This window comes from Hirundo rustica, chromosome 20 (genome assembly GCF_015227805.2).
Source record: "Hirundo rustica isolate bHirRus1 chromosome 20, bHirRus1.pri.v3, whole genome shotgun sequence".
Classification (NCBI taxonomy): Eukaryota; Metazoa; Chordata; class Aves; order Passeriformes; family Hirundinidae; genus Hirundo; species Hirundo rustica.
Window position 1 is genome coordinate 2,904,235 of NC_053469.1, and position 19,645 is coordinate 2,923,879.

General features: G+C 52.2%; 1 protein-coding gene across 2 annotated transcripts; it reads right to left on the minus strand.

Moving 5' to 3' along the window:
* Positions 1-2,858: 2,858 nt before the first annotated feature.
* On the minus strand, positions 2,859-18,064 carry OLFM1 (olfactomedin 1). 2 transcript variants are annotated; one of them, XM_040083470.2, is made up of 5 exons: positions 17,934-18,064; positions 17,084-17,239; positions 14,457-14,676; positions 8,613-8,719; positions 2,859-4,790 (listed from the first exon to the last, which is right to left on the minus strand). In XM_040083470.2, the coding sequence occupies exons 1-5, from the start codon at positions 17,964-17,966 to the stop codon at positions 4,116-4,118; spliced, it is 1,191 nt and encodes a 396-aa protein (XP_039939404.1). In that variant the 5' UTR covers positions 17,967-18,064; the 3' UTR covers positions 2,859-4,115. The 2 variants fall into 2 exon arrangements, with proteins under 2 accessions (XP_039939404.1, XP_039939403.1); XM_040083469.1 differs by lacking the exon at positions 17,934-18,064 and adding an exon at positions 17,767-17,847.
* Between the last annotated feature and the right edge of the window lie 1,581 nt (positions 18,065-19,645).

Consider the following 19,645-nt stretch of genomic DNA (forward strand, 5'->3'; position numbering starts at 1 on the left):
GAGACCTCTCCCCAAAGCCGGGTGCATTGGCTGGGACAAACTCTGTCAGCACCTGCAGAGGTCTTGCTGCAAGATGTGAGCTCCCATTTCAGCAGAGGGAACTCTGCTGTGAGATTTAGGGTGCCATCTCTCTCCCTGTGAGATTTAGGGTCCCATTTCCCTCTGCTGTGAGGTTTGGGGTCCCGTCTCTCTCTGTTGTGAGATATGGGCTTTCATCTCTCTCTGTGTGAGATTTGGGTTCCCATCTCTGTGTGTGTGAGATTTGGGGTCCCATCTCTCTCTGTGTGAGGTTTGGGGTTCCATCTCTTTTTGCGTGAGATTTGGGCTTTCATCTCTCTCTTTGTGTGAGATTTGGGTTCCCATCTCTCTCTGCTGTGAGATTTGAGTTCCCATCTCTCTCTCTGTGTGAAATTTGGGTTCCCATCTCTCTCTGCTGTGAGATTTGAGTTCCCATCTCTCTCTTTGTGAGGTTTGGGTTCCCATCTCTCTCTGCTGTGAGATTTGGGCTTTCATCTCTCTGTGTGTGTGGGATTTGGGATCCAATCTGTGTGAGACTTGGGTTCCCATCTCTCTCTGTGTGAGATTTGAGGTCTCATCTCTCTCTGCTGTGAGATTTGAGGTCTCACCTCTCTCTGCTGTGTCTCGGAAGTCTCGGAGAGGACCCACCTCCTCATTAGGACATCCTCTAGGATGGAGGACACAAAGCCTGGCTGCTGGGATGATAAACCACACCCAAAAGCAATCCAGCACGTGGTACAGCCAGGATTCCCACTTGGTTTTCCACCCTGAATCCCTGGAGGAGCTGGGCAGGAGCAGTCTCAGCAGCCCTGGATCCAGCTCTAACCCTTACAATAACAACGTGCTGCCCTCCAAGGAGTTTGCGCTGCAGAAATGCATTAATTAAACAGAAATGACTGCAGGAGCCTTCCTGCTTTTTGGCTGAACAGATTTCTCCTGCACATCGAGGATCGATACTGCTGCCAATCACACGATGGGTCTCCAGCCCCCCTGTTTGAGCTTCTTGGAGGGAAAGCCACCGCTAAATAGCGAAGTCCTCCACAAACCTGGCAGTCCAGAGAGCTGGAATCAGAGAGTGCAGCAGAGGAATGAGTCCTCAGAGAGCTGTCCCCATTCTGCATCCAGCCAAGGCTTCAGCGAGAGCAGCAGTGCTGACACAGGGCAGCCTCAGCCCCCTGGAGCTCCCTGGAACATCTTCACGGGGAGGATTGCTCGGTGCTTGTGGTTTTGATCCAGCTCTGAGAAACAGCATCACACTGTTTTGTTTTGTTCTGTTGTTTTGGTTTTTTTTTTTTTTTTTTTTTCCCTCCTCCTGTTGAAGAACCCAGCAGGGAACTGCAGCGAAGGCTGAGAGGTTGAAATCCAAACGTGCAGCTTGCAGCAAACACGGATTGCTGATATTCAATTTCCTGACCTTGGTGAGCCCCGCTCCTTCCCAGGGCCCTGAACCACCCCTCTGCTGAGCCCGAAGGCTGAGCCTCACCGGGACACTTGGCTGGAAAATCGTCATTCCTGGCGGTGCTAAACGTGCCCAGTCTGTGGGGGAAGAGACAATGAAGACCTAATGCCACCCCAGAGAGGCTTTGACCATGCCCCAGCCGCCCTCCGGATCCAGCTCAGGGATGGATGGGTGGGAAAGGCGCTGTCCCTTCACCTGGAGCTGGCTGGAGGGGGAACTGCTAAATATTGTTCTTCTGGGGGTGCAGGGGAGAGATGGGACCTCGCATCAGAGAGAGATGGGACCCCAAATATCATACCAGACAGAGATGAGACCCCAAATCTCACACCAGAGAGAGATGGGACCCCAAATATCATACCAGACAGAGATGAGACCCCAAATCTCACACCAGAGAGAGATGGGACCCCAAATATCATACCAGACAGAGATGAGACCCCAAACCTCACATCAGAGAGAGATGGGACCCCAAACCTCACACAGAAGGAGATGGGACCTCACATCAGAGAGAGATGGTACTCCAAATCTCACACCAGTGAGAGATGGGACCCCAAATCTTGCACAGAAAGAAATGGAACCCCAAACCTCACATCAGAGAGAGATGGGACCCCAAACCTCACACAGAAGGAGATGGGACCTCACATCAGAGAGAGATGGGACCCCAAGTCTCGCACCAGTGAGAGATGGGAACCCAAATCTCACAGAAAAGAGAGATGAGACCCCAGATCTCACAGCAGAGGGAAATGGAACCTCACATCAGAGAGAGATGGGACCCCAAATGTCACAGCAAAGAGAGATGAGACCCCAGCTCTCTCAGCAGGGGGAGATGAGCATCCTTTGCCCCTGCGAGGGCCCTGCTTTGGCAGATCCAGGAGGGCTGATTTTGCTGGGAGCTCGGCCCCCAGCAGCGACAGTCACTCTTTAGAACAAATTAAATAAAGGAGATTTTTACCTGCACATGCCTGTAGCAAACTCAGGGTGGGGAGAACTCCAAGAATCCAAGAAGGAACAGGAACCAGTTGCCCTCAGTGGTCCGAAGCAGTGTCTGCAGCTCCAGTAAAGGTGGCAGATGCTGAGATTTTCTCCTGCTGTGGCACCAACACCAGACACCTCAGTCCCTGAGGGGGTGGCCGGACCCTGCCCACAGCAGGAGCAGCCACAGGATTTTATCTCCTTGAAGCAGCGCCTGCTCCAGATGAAAACAGGCAGGGAATCCCTCCAGAGCAGAGAGACAACCCTCCACCCTCCCAGCTGCCAGCTACACGTCAGGAAATATTCCCTGGAAGGAAACTCAGGATGGTTGCTCAGCATTTACCCCCAAAATTCCTGTTCTCCCTCCCCTGCTCTCGCTGGCTCATGCAGAGAAGACAGCAAACAAAGCAGGGAAGTCTCCTAATAGTTTTATTGTTCCTTAGATAACTGTGGATAGTACAAAGTTTTCCTCTTTAAAAAAAAAAAAAAAATCAATTACCTTCACACTTCCATAAATGAAGCTTCCCATGGGAATCTGCTGCCACAGAATCCCCACGGAAGCGATTTCCAACCACCATAATGCTATGTAGATAGTATAACAGTAAGAGAATATTCCTGTAATTATCAACATGAAATTGATTACCTGTGTATAAGGGTGAACACTGACTTCTTTTTTTTTTTTTTAATTTTTTTTTATTATTATTATTTTTTGCCTTTTTAGAAACGAAAAAACCATCATTTATTAAATCCGAACTACATCATTGCATTTACAACATTCATTGCATAAACTGGACATACAAAGTTTCGCCACCTCTGGTAAATAACAGACATACATTATACAATATAGTTGCTGAATACATAAGTTCAAACGATATGGGTACAACAACTTGTTCATAATACATACTTAAACCATCGTGTTTAATAAGTTACTAAGACACAGATCCATGAGCTACTTCGGGTCCCAGCACAGTTAATCTAGAGTGACAAGAACACAGTTGAGAGAGACAGTAGCTGCGATGGAAGGCAAAGAAAACTAACCTGTGATAGGTCTTGTTGAGACAGCCAGAGCTCCTCACGGGTCAGCTTTTCCTGCTTTTCCTGCTTTTCCTGCTTTTCCTGCTTTTCCTGCTTTTCCTGCTTTTCCTTTCCGCACATCCATCACAGCTGCCCGTGACGCCGGGGGGAATGTCCATGCAACCCACACACGGAGGAGAGCGAGGCTCCCGAGGGTGAACTTCCAACAGTCATTGCCTTACTGCTTGAGGATGTTCTCTAGGTTTGCTATCAGAACGGAAACGAAACAAAACCCCAAACTGAAGTGGTTCTCCGAGTGCAGTTCCAGCTGCAAGTACATGGTTACTGGTGAGTCTATAACACAGGGCCAGACTTCTAGAAATGTAGAGGTAATGCCGATCTGTCAGCTTTACGCTGAATAATCCTCCATGACATTGGTCTTAATTTTGGCAGCTGTTTATATGTTTACTTATTTAGAGTATGCTTCCTTATTTAGCATTTTTTTTTAATTAGTTTCTCCCTTTTTTTTCCTCTTTGCCACTTTTTTTTTTTTTTTAAATTTTCACTTTTATTTTATTCATTTATTCATTTATTTATTAATTTCCCCCCCCCCCCCGCCCCCCAAACCCAACCCCAGTTTCTAACCAAAGCCGGGCTACAACTCGTCGGAGCGGATGACGTGGAAGAGCGTGACGTTGTACAGGATTTGGTGCCCGTTGTTCCAGGCGTAGAGAGCCCGATCCTTGGGGTTGTAGTCCAACATGGAGATGTGGGAATACTTGTTCTGGAAGGGGATGTCGATGTACTCGTAGGTGGAGGCGTTGGTCTGGTAGGCGTAGTGCACCTTGGTGCCGCCCGAGTAGCCGTTGGTGACGTAGAGCGTGCCGCAGATGATGAAGGCCTCGCCGGCGCTGCGTTTCGGGTAGCTGGTGTTCCAGGTCTGCAGGCTCTGCAGGGTGTTGGGGTCCAACTTGCTGATGACGATGTTGCCGGCGTTCTGGTTGGTGGCGTAGACGGCCCAGAGCCCGTTCTCGTCCACCATCAGGTCGATGTCCGAGTGGCCGCCCCAGGCGTAGTGGTACATGTTGTTGTAGCCGGCGTAGTCCAGGCTGCGCGTCTTGAGGATGGTCTCGGTCTTCAAGTCGAACCTGATGATGATGTGGCTTTGGTATTTGTTGAAGTAGATGGAGCCGTTGTAGACCACCTGCCCCGTGCCCGACCACGGGTGGGGCAGGCGGTGGGAGGTGAAGTTGTCGGTGTTCATGAAGTCCGCCATGGATTTGTACTCGCGCACGAAGCGGTTGTTGTGGTAGCTGTCCATGTACCAAACCTGCACGGCACAAACGCGGAGGGGGTTAGGGACTGTAACCACGCATTTGTACCACTCCGGATGTTCTGTGTACCAGCCAAAACGTTCGTAAGTAATCGTGTCAAACCACCTGCAGTTTTGTTATCAGAACCCTCAGGAATTTGTCAAAGGTTACTGAAAAGAACAGGGCTAAAATAAGAGGGGAAGAAACTGAGAAACTGACTAAGGAGAACGCAAAACCGAGATAAAGGAGGCACAGCGTGATGATGTGAGCTCTGACCATCAGGTGTCCTGAAGGATGCGTGCTGGACACGTGGACAAAGTGAGGGAACAAATCAAATGATGCGTGAACGTGTGCTAGGCAGCTTAGGGTCCATAACTGTAGCCTAATGTAAGCAATAAATTTGGATTCTACTCGATCATATGGGTTGGTCGTACAGATGTCCCGATCTCCTGCAAGGGATCGCCTCACAAACTGGGCTGGGAGAGAAACGCGCAGCCAGGAACGGCGGAACCGTCATCGAAAGGTTTGGGATGGAGCTTAAAACTCATCCCTGCCAAGGACACCTTCCACCGGAGCAGGCTGCTCCAAATCCCGTCCAAAATGGCCTCGAATCCAGCCAACATCTGTCGCCTACATCCAGAAAAACAACACAGATTTCTAGGGCCCCAAATCTGCCAAGAAATCAAGGGAACAGCAAAGCTTTCCCTGGGGGATAACCTGCCATCTCCTCGGCTGGAGTGCTCCCCTGGGAATGCTTTCCTGGCGCCGCCCTCCCTCCCCGAGGGCAATTAGCAGCTTTTCCCTGGCTAAACCCAGCATTTTCCGTCGCTGCTGCTGCTTTTGCTTCCCGCGGTAGCACTCAGTAAATTACAGCAGCTGCTGTGCACAACTCCATTAATTTGGAGCGCGGGAGCGAGGGATGCAATCACTCATTGTCAGGCAAATTCAGGCAAAAAGTCCATATTGGTTTAAAAATCATGCGCTGCTGCATCAAAAGCTTAAAGCGAGGCTGCTGAAATATAAGAGACAAAGACATCTAAATCTTGCTCTGGGTAGATTTGGGGAGAGATTTTAGATCATCGTTTAAGTGCCAGTTCACTGGGGACACTGTCTAGACTCCTTAAAAAAAAAAAGAAAAAAAAAAAGCTTTTGTTATATGAAACCAATTCCGAGGCAAATGACCAAGCTGTGCAGTTAATATCCACAAGAAATATCCAGCCAGCCACTGACATTCTGGGTGCAGTTGCTGCCTGAAAATGAGAGAGCTGCTTTCTGTAAGAGCCATTTAGGAAGGAGAAAAGGTAAATTTAGGAAGGAGAAAAAGTAAATTTAGGAAGGAGAAAAGGTAAATTTAGCAAGAGGGAAGCCTTTAAGGCTGCAGATTTGGATGATGTAGTGCAGATTTCTTCTGCAAACCCCTTGCAAATTCTGACAGCTCTGTGCCTGGAGTGTGATCATCAGTCTTTGAGAAGGGCAGCCCAACATTCGGCTGCTGCCTTTGGGAAGTCAGCTGGGGTCTCCGAGAACTTTGGAGGGAATTTCAGCCTCCCGGCATCACCTCCCTGGAAAGCCTGCAGAGGTGGGGGATGAACGTGTGGCAAATGGCTCTGACCCTCGGCCCCAAACCTTGGTGGGCTTGGGGGGCGGCTGCAAAAGCACCAGAGAACACCCAGGGCTGGAAATGAAACTTCAGCTTCAGCTGAACCCGTTTGGGAAATTACAGGGGGAAAAATACCCAAAGCGTGACTCTCTCTCTCTCTTTGCTGCTCCCATTTCATTGTCTGGTATTGAAAATTCAACGTGCAAATGTGTTGTGCTCAGTTTTTAAAGCCCTGCGTCACCATGCAGGGGCTGCAGGACCCAACAGCATCCCAAATTTCCAGCATTTTCACCCTGGAAAAGCAGAGATTGATGGATGAACGACGTCCCATCACAGCAGCTGGCTCTGAGCAACCTCCTCCTGTCCCTACACAGCAATCCCAGCTCTCAGCATCCACCTGCTGCTCCCACGGGACTCACAAATCTCCCCCAGCTGTGTTCCATGGTTTCGTGACGTGAACAAATGATCACACGCACGCCAAACACCTCCCGGGGCTGGGGGCCGGGAGCTGGGGATGATAAACTGCCCATCCTCACCTCCCCACTCCGCTGAGCAGCCAATGAAGTTCACTTAATGGTGCGCTACTAATAAAATTCCCAGCAGGTTTTATATATTAAATACACAGGGAGGCTTGGGAAGCCCCAGCTCCAGTCTGCAGGCAACTCGTACAACGAAAATACACAGCAGAAAAAGGCACGGCTAAAAAACTACCAAAAAATAGCAGTTTGAGACAAAACTCTCTGAAGACACGGGAGGATCTTTAGCATCTGAAATTTTCAGCTGAAGATTGCCCTAGTGCCAAGGGAAGGAGCAAACACAGCCTGAAGGGGACGATGCTGTCCCCTCTCTTAAGCAAAACAAGACGTGATGTGGGTAAAACCTTCCCATCTCACCTCTAAGCAGGGTTTTATTTGGGCTGGAGGTGAAATTTCCCTCAATAACTGTAAAATATGGAGGCGTTGAATTGGGGAACCAGCGCCAACCTCCAGGCTGCTGGAGGGAAAGATCCCAACATCTCGAGTCACCTTCAAAGCAACCACCCAGGGGTGACTTCTCCAGAGCATCCCTTGTCCTCTCTCAGCTGCAGAGCTGATGCCAGGGCACAGATCCCAAAATAGGTGCCCTGATCCAGCCCTTGCTGGTGCCTTTATCCTTTGAAGGATGTTGCATGCGGGAGGGAATTACAGGCAGCCAAGCTTTGTGCTTCTTGTTTTGTTTTGCCGCCTGCAAATCCTCGGCAAACACTCGAGATATTTTCCATTCCATCAGTCATGGGGAGCCAGGATTGATTTTCAGCCAGTTATTGGCCTCCTACCTCCTTGGGATCAAAATTGAATGGTTGGAATGGGGAGGAAAAAAAAAAAAAAAGGCCAAAACAAAGCAAAACAAATCTCTCTCTCTGGCTGCAGTCAGTTAATTCCTCACAACAATGAAGGTGGACGATGGATGGCAAAAGCAGGCAGATGACATTATCAGAGGTGCTGGCAGCAGCAGAGCAGCAGGACCACGGGTCCCTCTGCTCAGCCCCAGCTCCCTCCTGGCTGCCAAACACAGATTAGAAACCCAATACTTGGTGGTTTTTGGTTTTTTTTTTTTCCACACAAGCCTCGTGGTGACAATTCTGGGCCCATCACTGCGAGGAGTTTCACCTGCCCAGGAAAGGGAGCAGGGCAGGGGCTGCTCATGTCCCTCATCCTCCCTCCCTGGGGGATGCTCAGCCCCCTCCCGCTGCCAGCAGAGCCCTGTAGGGTGAGTGAGGACATTCCCTGTTACCCTGGTTTTTCTGAGTTTTTCTGAGGCCTTTTTGAATTTCATAAATGGAGTCAGATCTTTTAGTTACTGTAGAATATTAGAGCAGTTTTCTAACTTTTCCCACAGATGTAACATAAACAAATCCTTTGTTTTTCATTCTCTGTCCTTTGTTTGCATATTTCTAACCTGAAAACAATTGTAACTGACAGCTGGTCTGGCCACTGAGGCTGAGGGGTGGAAACCCCAAAAAGCCAATCTTCTGCTAGACCCACAAATGTATAAAAAGTAAGAAATAAACAAAGGGGCTCTCTTCTCTCCGCTCTCTCAGCTGTGAGCTGGTTTGGAAGGACCTCTGCCTTGAGAAAATCTCTTGTCTGCGTGTGACTGCTTTGTGTGTCTCGGTGACAATTCCCCCGGGTTCCCAGGGCACAGCTGTGGGGAATATTCGCTGTCCTGGGAAGCAGGCACGATGCTGTCACGCTCTTACCTTGTTTTCTCCCTCAGGAGCCAGAGGATCCGTCATCCACGATCCAAAGCGGGACCCCGAGGTTTTAATTGTGATCGGGTCACTTATTCCCGTCAGCTTCCCGCAGGCTGGAAAAGAGGGGAGGGAAGGCTGGTGAGCACCACGACAGCCCCGCCAGGGGCACCGGCAGCGGCCCCACCCGCTCCTCCCTGCCCGCCGCTCTGCCCTGCTGAGGGACGGTTTAATTATAGGGAATCTGGTCGGGAATGAGCGTGGGATGCTTGTGTTCGTTTCACACCTCTTAATGACGGGTGTCCTTATCGCTGTCCCCAAGAAAAAGGAGCTTTGCTGGACCACGAATGTCACAGAACCGAGAATGAGAGCGGCAGCCGGGTGGAGGAAGGAGCTGAAGGGCTGCTCTGATCCAGCGGCTGCAGCCAAGATAAAAAGGCAGCCGTGGCCACTCCAGCCCTGCTGGAAACGTGCGTTTGTTACGGGTTATGCAGAGGAGAAAAAAAGAGGGAGGTGGGAAAAGGCACACGATGCAAACCTCCTCCCTGCAAGGATCATTTACCAGCCGCTTTCCCTGTTCCCTCTCGCGTTGCACGCTCAGGAGACACTGATGGAGACACTGATGGATCCAGCAGCCTCCTCCAGCCTTTCTGGGACAGGAACCCACCCGCAGCAGGATGAAGGTGAGAGCGTCCCGAGGATCCCTCAGGAGCTGCCCCAGGAATCCTGCCCAGCTCAGCCTCACCAGCACGGGGATGGGCACGGCAGAGCGCTGCCTGCCAGCTTTGAGGGACACTCAGGTGCTCCAAATCTGCTGAATCCAGGGAGCCAGTTCAGCCCCTTGCTGGGTATCCAAGCCCTAAACACGGGGGGAAGCAGCAGCTCCTCTCCTCCAGCTCGTTTCCCACCCCTGGCTCTGCCTCCAGCACTTTCTGGGGCTGTCCATGGATGTGGAACGCTGCATGAAAGGCACAGCCACATCCAAGTTCCTTTTCCCAACAATTTCCCCAAGTTTCAGCAGAGCCCCTGCTCTGGTCCCCTGCCTCGCCAACATTTTAACGTGTGTGCAGCGAGCAATGAGAGGTGAGGAGACGAAGGTGCCTCGGGAGGGACTGGGGCTGGTGGGGGATATCCTGTTGGGCAGGCAGAGCTCGTTTAACACCCAGACACAGCCAGGGCAGAGGCAACGGCGGACAGCCACCACCTGAAGCTCAGGAGGTGTTTCCTGACTTCTCCTTTTTGCTGTGGGAGCCTCTGGCAGTGCTGGGGTGGAGGAGCTGCTCCGGGTGCTGCGTTGGAGCTGTGCCTGCTCAGCGGTGCCCGGCGCTGGGCTGCAGGTGGGAGCCCCTGGGGTGCTGCTGGAGCGCAGGGAGAGCTCTGGCAGCTCAGGACAAGGACACCCTGCTCCAAATCACCCAGCAAAATCATAGGATGGTTTGTCAGTAGGGACCACCAAAGGTCGTTTAGTCCAGCCCCCTGCAATGAGCGGGGATGTCCTCAGCCAGATCAGGTTGCTCGGGGCCCTGTCCAACTTCACCTTCATAGGATCATGGATTTTACACCCTGAGCATCTCCAGAACTCTGCAAGCTCTCTCAGCTGCCTCTCTCCCCGGCCTGTCCTCACCTGCATTTTCATTTCTGATCGGACACATCCACCTGCCTCAGCTCTGAGGATCCCCTTAGCCCAGGGCAGGAGAGAGGGGGAGAGTTCCTGGTGTGCAGCAGCAGGACATGGCCAAGGGCACTGCCAGTGCTCCCACAGCCTCCAGACCCAGGCAGATAAAGAGAGATGCCACCAAAAAGCAGAGCTCTGCCGAGACACAAGGCACAGGACTTTGCCCTCCTGCCTGCTGCACTACAAACCTCTCAGCTCAGAGGGAGAGCAAAGTACTGGAGAGGAGATGCAACGGGTTAAAATAACAAATTTTAATGTCTTGCAGGGGTCCAGCCTTCCCCTAATCCCAGACCTGCTCAGCGCTGCCTTCCATTATCACAGCCCTACATTGCTGTCACTTTATCTCTTCCTCCCATTCCCCCTGGAGAGGAGCGTGGTATAAAAGCTCATTGATTTAAGAAAAACAGTTAAAAAAAAAAAAAAAAGAAGAAGAAGCAGCAGCAGCTGATAAGGATAAACCAGTGTTGTTTGCAACATCTCCTACACGTTTAGCTGGAGGCACACACAGCAATGCAAGAGGGCTGCTCTCACACGGGGCAGCGTGTTCTCTCTCCTGGTGTAAACACGGATTCCTCAGGATCCTGAGTTAGCTCTGCTGGGCTTGCCATGCGGGATCCAGCCCCCGGGATCCTCACCCACCTCATCCACACTCGGAATATCGGCAGCTGAGCCTTTTGCAAACCCCCCCTCCTGCTGGGATGGCAGGGGTACGGGATGCCGTGGGCATTCCTGGGCACTCAGGGACAATTGTGCCACAGAAAAAGCACATCCCGGTGCTCACCCTGGTCCAGGATGGGGGAAACCTGAGAGGAGCAGATTTTAGGGCCTCACAGAGGAGCTGCTGTCACTCCTCTTTGCCCAGCGCTGTTCAGGTCCTTTTTCCCGAAAATCAGCCTCCTCCCGAGGGTGTCTCCATCCACCTGCCTCTGTCCTGCACCCTGCCATGAAGTGCATCCCCACACAGCCCCTTCCTTCAGCTGCACCAGGAATTTTCCAGCAGAGCCGGGTGAAACCCGGCGTTCCCCTCCTCCCAGGATGCCGACACCTCCGCTCCCGATCTCGGATCCTGCCCACAAGTCCTGCTTGGCAGCTCCCAGCAGCTCCTCCACCAACGCACAGCCACCGGCTCCTTCTGTGCTCCGTGGCTCTGCTGCTACAGCCGGGATCTTTCCCTGCTTCCCAGGAAGCCAAGGATGGATCCCCCCATCCCAATCCCGGCCCTCCACGGCAGGAATGGGGCGCTGGCAGCTGAGCTGTGCCTGGAACTTCCCTCTGTTGCCTGGTTGGGAACACCCCTGTCCCAAAACCATCAGGGATGGGGCTCCATCCCCCTTCCCGCACCAGGATTTTTCCCAAGGAAATCTTGTCCTGGGCGAGTTAAATCCCCCCCTTGATCCAAGGAGTGCCAGCCCCTGCACTTCCTCTCAGGAACATTCACGGGAAAGCCAAAATCCCTGTTTAAACAGGGATCTTTGGGAGCGTAAACAGAGACACAGATTGAAGCTGCCATTATCGATCTTTTTTTTTGCCCCCCCCTCCACACAACATGCCAGGGTCAGGAAGTGTTTTCACTATTGATCCATCAATAATGCTTGGGACACCCAAAAATGCAGAACAGCGCCTCGGCTGAGGAAAAGGCTGCTGCACTGTCAAGGCTCAGAGCTTCCTGGGAGAGGAGAACTGGATGGGAACGTGCACATCCCTCCCCTGCCCTCGGTCTGTGCTTGTTGCAGCAGCTCCCTGACCCTGCTTGGGGCACTCGCAGCCCAGGGGAGCAGCAAATCCCAGCTAAAACCTTCTCCTTGAGGCATCGGGAAAAGCCGAAGCAGAGATCCTCAGCAATCAGGGCCTCATTGTGAGGCAGCAAAGCATTTGTAAGGTTGTTATCTGAATTTAACTCAATTAACGACCATTTCCAGTGGTTTACGCGCCAGAGAGATAAAAGAGCATTGGAAATTCAATCCGTGCTGTTGTTTTTAAGTGACCAAATAAATCACCTTCCCGGGTGAGGAGCAAATCCTCTGGGATGAACCTTTGGGAGGCGCAGAAGCCATCTCCGAGAGCACCCAGGGCTGCTGCAAAAGAGCTGCCCTGACCCCAGAGAGAGAGCAAGGGTAGGAAGAAGCCAAAAAAACCCAGCTAAAGACTCAAAAAGATTTAAAAATACACCCAAAATCTTCTAGATAAGGTTACCTGCAAGAGCTCAGCATCCCTACCTGCCTCACTCTTACCTGGGCCACTGGTCCCAGCTGGACCTGAGCGTGAGGGGATGGAATGAGCAGAAAGGGTTAATGGTCCAAGAGCAAATTCTATTTTTATGGAGCCTGGAATGGTCTGGGAGCTACTCCTTAAAGCCTGCCCAGCCTCAGTGGGAGGATTGTCCCAGCCTCCCTGGTTGGGGAGGGGCTGTGGGGGCTTTGTTTAAAGAACTGTTCCCAAGTTTAAAGTCTCAAAACCCTGCTCCGGCTGCTGCCCCCTCTCCCTGTGACCCACAGCTCCTCCTCATCCTCAGGGGATGGGCTGAAGGCTCTGGGTGCAGCGAGGGCATCCCTCCTTGGGCACCTCCTCCTCTGCCTTCAGCAGGGGAGGGATGAGAGGATCCATTCTCAGGGCAGAGCTGCCCTTGCTGGGGATGTGGGGCTGCCAGGAGGTCTCTGTGTGCCCTTGCTCCTCCCCACACTCTCGGGCCTCTTCTCCTTTCTTATCTTCCTTTCTTATCTTCCTTTCTTATCTGCTCATCCTTCCTTATCTTCCCACTGCCCACCTGATAAAGCTCCAGGAATCAGGGGCCAAGCGATTCCAGCCCTGCTCATTCCCGTCCCCATTAGGGTTCCAGGGGGAAGCTCAAGGGGGTGAGGGCAGGGTCAGAGCTTCCCTCCCTGCCCAGCCCTGTGACCCTCAGAGGTGCGGGGAGGGACAACAGAAAGGGACAGAGAGCCCCAGCCTGTCCTGCTCTCGAACCAAACCTGGGGCACCAGCACTCATTAATTAATGAGAAATCAAGCTCTGATCTCTCCTGGCCAGGGCGGGTTTTACCTGTCCCAGGGGAACCTTGGTCCCCGAGTTGGTCAAATACTGGGAGCATCCACATTTAAATGGGGATTCTACCCTCTGAGCCTACAAGGGATATCCAAGGAATCAGAGGATGGAAATGCAGAGGGAATGTGGCTGCTCTCAGGGTGGAGGCATCTAGAAACCAGCAAAAGCAACCCCAGCAGCAGAGCCAAGAGAGGAACAGAGCGTTACCTTGCCAAGGATATAAAGTGCTCAGAGGAGAGCTGATCTTCCGTCAAGTTACCTGAGAGCGTAATTTCGTACGCGCTACCAAAACAGACTGCAGAGCAGTTAATGTGTTTGGATTATCTGAATGGCGTGGCGAGAAAGTCAATAATGGAAGGAGAAATTAAATCGAGTCCGAGCTGGCTCAACGAATGGCGCAGAGAGTCCTTGCGGCCGTGGGAGGCAGCGCCCTCCTCCTTCGCCCTGGGTCTGGGGTCGCGCCTTGGGTTTGGCGACTGCCCACGAGTTCCGCTCAACTCAGACCCTCGGGATGAGGTCAGAGGCGAGGCCCTGGCGGTTTAGCAGCAGCCTGATGGAAAGGGCTCCCTGCTCCCTCAGGGAACGGGGCAGGGAGGATTCGCACCCCGCACAGGGGCAGGACCACGCCGCGCACCGTCATGCTCTGCTCCGGGGGGATTGGCGAGATGCAACAACAACAACAACAACAACAAAAAAAAAAAAAAAGAAAAAAACCAAGGGAAACCGAGGCACAGCCTGCACAGCCCCACACCCCCCACCACGAGCAGAGCCCTTTGCTGACGGGCCAGGTCCAGGGATGCAGAAGCAAAAGGGGTGCAAGTGTTGGCTTCGCATAAGCGTGAGCTGCCACTTATGCAAGCGCCGCCCACACGCCCGCACCCGGCTGGGGAAGGATCCTGAAGCGCTCACACCGCCGGCAGCATTGCTCCTGCCAGTAATCCTGGGCAGGACTACTCCCAGGAGGAATGTTCCCGGGGGCAGAGCCCTTGGCAGGATCGCCCCTGGCTGCGTGGAGCTCATCCCTCGCGGCCGGGCGCGGCACCAGATGTCCAGCGGGGCATCTCTGCCTCCGGCCGGGATGCGTGCGCTGGCGCCGGTGGCGCCGGAGCCGGGGCCACCATGGTGGTTTCTGAGCCTACCTAATTTTTGCATGCATGCACGAAGCCTTTCTTCAAGATTTGACACTCTGTTCTGAAGCTCTTCGTAGTCATAGGCGCCAATCTCCTCCTGGAGTTCGTTTAGAACTGACGTCAGATTCTGGACCTCCTCTTTAAACTGCAATACCAATTTGGCATCGGCTTTGTACTCTTCCAACACTGGTATCAAAGGCCTAAGTTCCTCCATTTTCGCTTTTATTGCCTGCAAGGTTAAAATAAGCTCGGTTCAGTGCTATGCGTGCAAAAATCTGCAACACTCTGCCTTGACCTGGGTGCTTCCTATGGGAGCGAAACGTTCACATATCCCACAATTATTAGCATTAAAATTAGCTCAATTATTATTTTTTTGGTCCGAATGATGTCTTGGCAAGAACATATTAAACAGGCTGCAGAACACCAAAATATTTGGGAAAGGCCTTTATTTGTCATTTTTAGAATGCAACAGCTTAGGGTTACATGCTTCAGATCACATACACAAAGAGTTGTTGTTGTTGTTTGTTTGTTTTTTTTCTTTTTTTTTCTTTCCAAAAAAAAAAAAATAAAAGAAAATTAGATATATATGCATTGACAAGGGTTTCAAACTATTCATGAAATGCATCTACAATTGCATGCAAAGGAAGATCTCGGTTGTGTGGTTCAAGGTTCCTTAGTGAGATATGGTGCTAATTTGGAAAATAATTAAAAAAAAAAAAAAAAAATCAATGCATGGTGCAAAATGCTCTGTGGCCCTCTTTTCATGGTTACATGGGAGTGAACTGCTTCTTCAGTCACTGCAGCATTGAAAAAACTTGCTTTTTAGTTAGCCCTGTAAGCAAGAAAATGAAATACTGTTGAGGATCTAGCTCACTAACCTGCCTTATATAGATAGCCATTCATAGACAAATACTCTAACGGCACTAAAGAGAGAGAAAAAAAAAAAACCAACACGAGCTGCAAAGCACTCACAGTTTAATGCTGGCATTAGCAGGAACAAAATGCTGTGGCTGTTCTTTCAAATGCTGCTTTGGCAGCAAATTAGACAAAAATTCCTCACTGGTTTCAAGCGCGGAATAGAAAAATAAAATTCATTATCAGATGGATTGTGCAGAATTTTTTTTTTTTTAAATTTTTTTCTCATTTAAAGGCTCAGAATGCAGCATTTTGTTGCAGATGCTTTGCTCCAGCAGCTAATGAGTATAGACATTAATATGCATGCACCTACCCGTTAATGAAGCGTGTTAGAACACCCAAAATCCCTGGTGCTGCTCAAATTACAGTGGCCAAGCTCCCAGCACCCAGGGCTGTGACATCTGCCTGTGTCCTGAAGCTTTTTGGGGCTGGACAGGATCAGGAATTCCTCCTCAGCCTCCTTCCCTTCCTTCCCATCCATCCCCTCCTATTTCAGCCACGAGTTTTTGTTTCCCCCCCCCCTCCTGTGTTTTGCATGTGGGGAATGCTTTAATTTTATTTCATTTAAAGTTCCCCTGGCATTGGAGAGGGTTGAACTCATCAAAATGGTGGGGAGGGGGGGGGGAAACACCCAATAATAACTGAAATAAAGAAATAATTAAATAAAAGGAACTCATGCTCAAGTCTTTCCATCCAGACTGCAGAGCTAAATTTAGGGTCCTGCAGTGACTGGAGATGGGGAGCGGAGGAGGTGGAGTTGGTGAAAAGTTTTAAGAACCGTCTTCCCAGCTTTTTATGAGATAATCGTGGTATTTCAGTATTTAGCATTAAAAAAAAAAATCTGCTTTAAAATACCAGCCAGCTGCCCGCACACGAGGGTGGGAATCAGCTGGGTGGCTGATCAGAAAAGTCCTCAAATTCCACCAGAAATCTTTTCCATTTGATTTTTCGTATCTATTAACCCACAGCACCGCTGAAATTTAAGATTCCAGCTTTGCTCTGAACACCTTTTTTTTGGCAATTTCGTTCGTCCTCGAGCAACCCTCCTGAGGGTTTGGCCACTGCTCCCAGTGCCAGCTGCATTCCAGAGGCTGCAGCTCCGCTCCCCCTCTGCCCAGCGCCAGGACACCGCACAAAACCCATCAGAAGGTGCTGCCTCTGCTGCCAACACCCAAAATTGGACAAAATCCTGGAGGTGTGCGGTTTGCCAGCCTGAGGACAGCTGTAATAATTGTATTTTTTGGTTCTTTTCAGGAGGGGGGTGATGTCTGGTTGATGAGCTCCTTTCTCCAGCCACCCCCAGGGGAGGCGTGGTTTGGTGACCGCCCGCTGTGGTTTGCCACGAGCTGCAGGAATGGAAAGGGAGCCCCAGTCCCTGGGTTTTCCCAAAAAATGGGTGCTGGGCATGGCATGGAGAAGCTGCCTGGCCTCAGAGGGAACCCAGAGCTCAGCCAGGGCTCGGGTGTCTCCCTGCAGATCCCCCGATGGAATCCCCCTGCACCGCCCCATTTAGGGCACCCGGGCTGGGGTGGGGACGCGGGGATTTGTGCTTTTACCCCACGACAAGATGCAGGGCTGAGGAGGTGAGGCCACAGCACGGATCTGGCTGTGCTCTGGACAGGAAGGACCCCACAGCTGGTGCCAGCCAGGGCCACGGTGCCCTGCCCATCCCGACAATTCCCTGGCCACAGCTCCCGCAGCAGTTCGGAAACCAGACCTACCTTAAACTGCCTTGCCAGGTGCTGCTTGTGGCTTTCTTCCACTTGCTTGAATTTGGATTCCAGTCCCCTCATCTGGTTTTCCATCTTCTCCACGTACTGTAGGTCTCTCTGAGTCCTCCTGTCCAACACCTCTATCGACTGGGACATGTTTTGCACCTGTCAAACGAGAAGGGGCTCATTAAGGAGGTGCTGCCAGCAGCGAGGCAGCCCCCCTTGCATCCCAACGCTGACCTTTTCCACACACTCAGCACTGCTAAAGGGCAATCAGCCCATGCATTATTTACTGCTTCGTCAACACCAGCTTACAACCCTGTGCTCTAAAACGCAGCAAAAACGGTTCCATAAACGATTTTTGTTTTTCTTTTTTTTTTTTTTTTGTTTTCCTTCCTGCTGCTCTGAAGTGAAGAATTCAGCGATCCGAGGGGTGTGGCTGAGGTTAAAGCGCATTTCTCAGGCTGGCCTCTGTGACAGACACCTGCTGCAGCACGGGGAGAGCTCAGAGGTGACAGCAGCGCACCTGGCTGGGAGGAAAATCCTCTGCCAGCGCATTTCCATCTCCCCGTGAGCGCAAACCTCGCTAAACTTCATTATCCACCCAGCCCGCTCAGACAGCGCCTCCCACAAGAAGCCCAGCGGCAGGGAGGGCATCCCGAAGCCGGGAAGCACCGGGGCGGGGTTGGTACCCCACTGAGGCGCAGCTCCCGGAGCCCAGCCGTGCCGCATCCCCGCGGCTCCCGCTCCGAGCCCATCTGGCCTCGCCGGGGGAATGATGCAAGGAGCTTGGCTGGGCTGGCAGTGAGAAAACGAGCCGGAGGTGCGAGGAGGGGAGGGAAATGCCAGCGAGGCTGACCTGATTTTGAAGGTTGGCCGCCATCTGATTCATTAAGATATTCCCTCCTGTTTTCCAGGCTGGGAGAAGGGGGAACGGAGCTCTGACGTCAGCTCCTCTTCAGCACCGAGTCATATTTAAGGGCTCTGCAGCGGGGCCGGACGTGTCTGTCCCACGGTGGGGACGTGGCGGGGCTCAGCCCACGGGCGCCGCTCCCGCCGCCGCCGCGTCACCCGCAGCAGTGCCAGCGCCCCGATGACGTCCGTGGGGAAAGTGAATCAGGCATCCAGCCTGCTGCTGCTGCTGCTGCTGCTGCGTCAGGGCCTCGCTCCAGAGCCAGCCTGCTTCCAGCCTGCTCAGCTGAGGGTGCCTGAGCCAAACCCCGGCGGGAGCCAGCCCTGTCCCCGTGGATCCGCTGCCCGGATGCCACATCCCCTCCCGGCTGCGTCCTCGCCCCAGCCAGGGCTGGCACGGGGAAGGAAGGAGAGGTGCAAGTGCCACATTTCCTCTGGCAAATCCCACTGATGCCTTCAGTTTTATCTTTGCTGTATTTCAGGTTCTGTGCTGCCCAGGTGCAGCTCTGAGCTCACACTCATGGTCACTCAGCTCTCTGCACACAGCAGCGACACAAAACAAATCCTGCTCCTGCTGCACACCAAGGACAACTTTCAGCCCAAAAGCACAAACAAGGGTGGCTGGAGGGAGGAACAAGGATGGGACCTCTCAGCCTGGAGCTGGAATGGGACAATTAAACCCCAAAATGCAAATGGACCAAAACTTATAAAAATGTAAGATCTCAACCATTTTGTGACCATTCTTAGTCCATCTTGGGTGTAGCCCTGGTCAGGCTCCTGTCCTGCCCAAAGCAGATCCTAAAGGCCTTGCAATAAACACCTGCTTTATTCTCCAGCTCTGTCCAGTCTCATTCCAGCTCAGCCTTCCCAAGGCATCACCACTGCGGGGGGCTGGGACTTACCTGGAGCGGCAGAGCCAGGGCAAACGCCAACCGTGGGAGCTCCAGCTTGGAAAAACCATCCCAGTGCCTGCTGCTCGTGCAGGATGGCACCAAAACTACGGCAGGGATCTGTTAAAAATGGATGCATGACCTGCACGGCAAAGGGCAGCAGGCTTTGGAGCGTTCCGTACAACTGCTCCGGGGGCCGGAGTGTTCCTCAGCAAAGGTGAAGCTATTTGCAGTCTCAGAGATGAACCAGCATCACCCCGAGCCCCTCCAGGGCCTGCTCAGGGAGGCGTGAGGAGCAGGGAGATGTAGAACAAGGTTTGGAGGAGAAAAGAGCAAAGCTGAGCTCAGCCCGAGCCTGGTCAGCTCATATTAAGCTGCGAGCTCTCCGTGGGGGTTAATTCACCTGGGCTGCGTGTGGAGGAGTTTGAAGACCTCTCTGTGCCCCGAGGCAGGAGAAGGGAAGCCTTAGACAAGCACGGCTGGGCTGCCAAGCTCCTTTTATTCCAGTTATCCATCCTATCCTTCGAGTCGAGCAGAGAATCGTTCCAAGCAGCAGAGACAGGGATGACTCGTAGGGCTCATGCAAAATTAATCCCATTTATTCCACTAGTGCCTAACCCCAGCTGGAGACAATCAGAAAAGAGCTTTTCTGTAATGACAGGCCAATATCTGAGTCTGCTGAGTAAGGTTTTGGGGGGCACCTTCGGCTCTTTCTCAGGTGGTGGGAAGGGAGGGACACGCTGCTCTCGGAGCATCTCGCCCGGGCTGC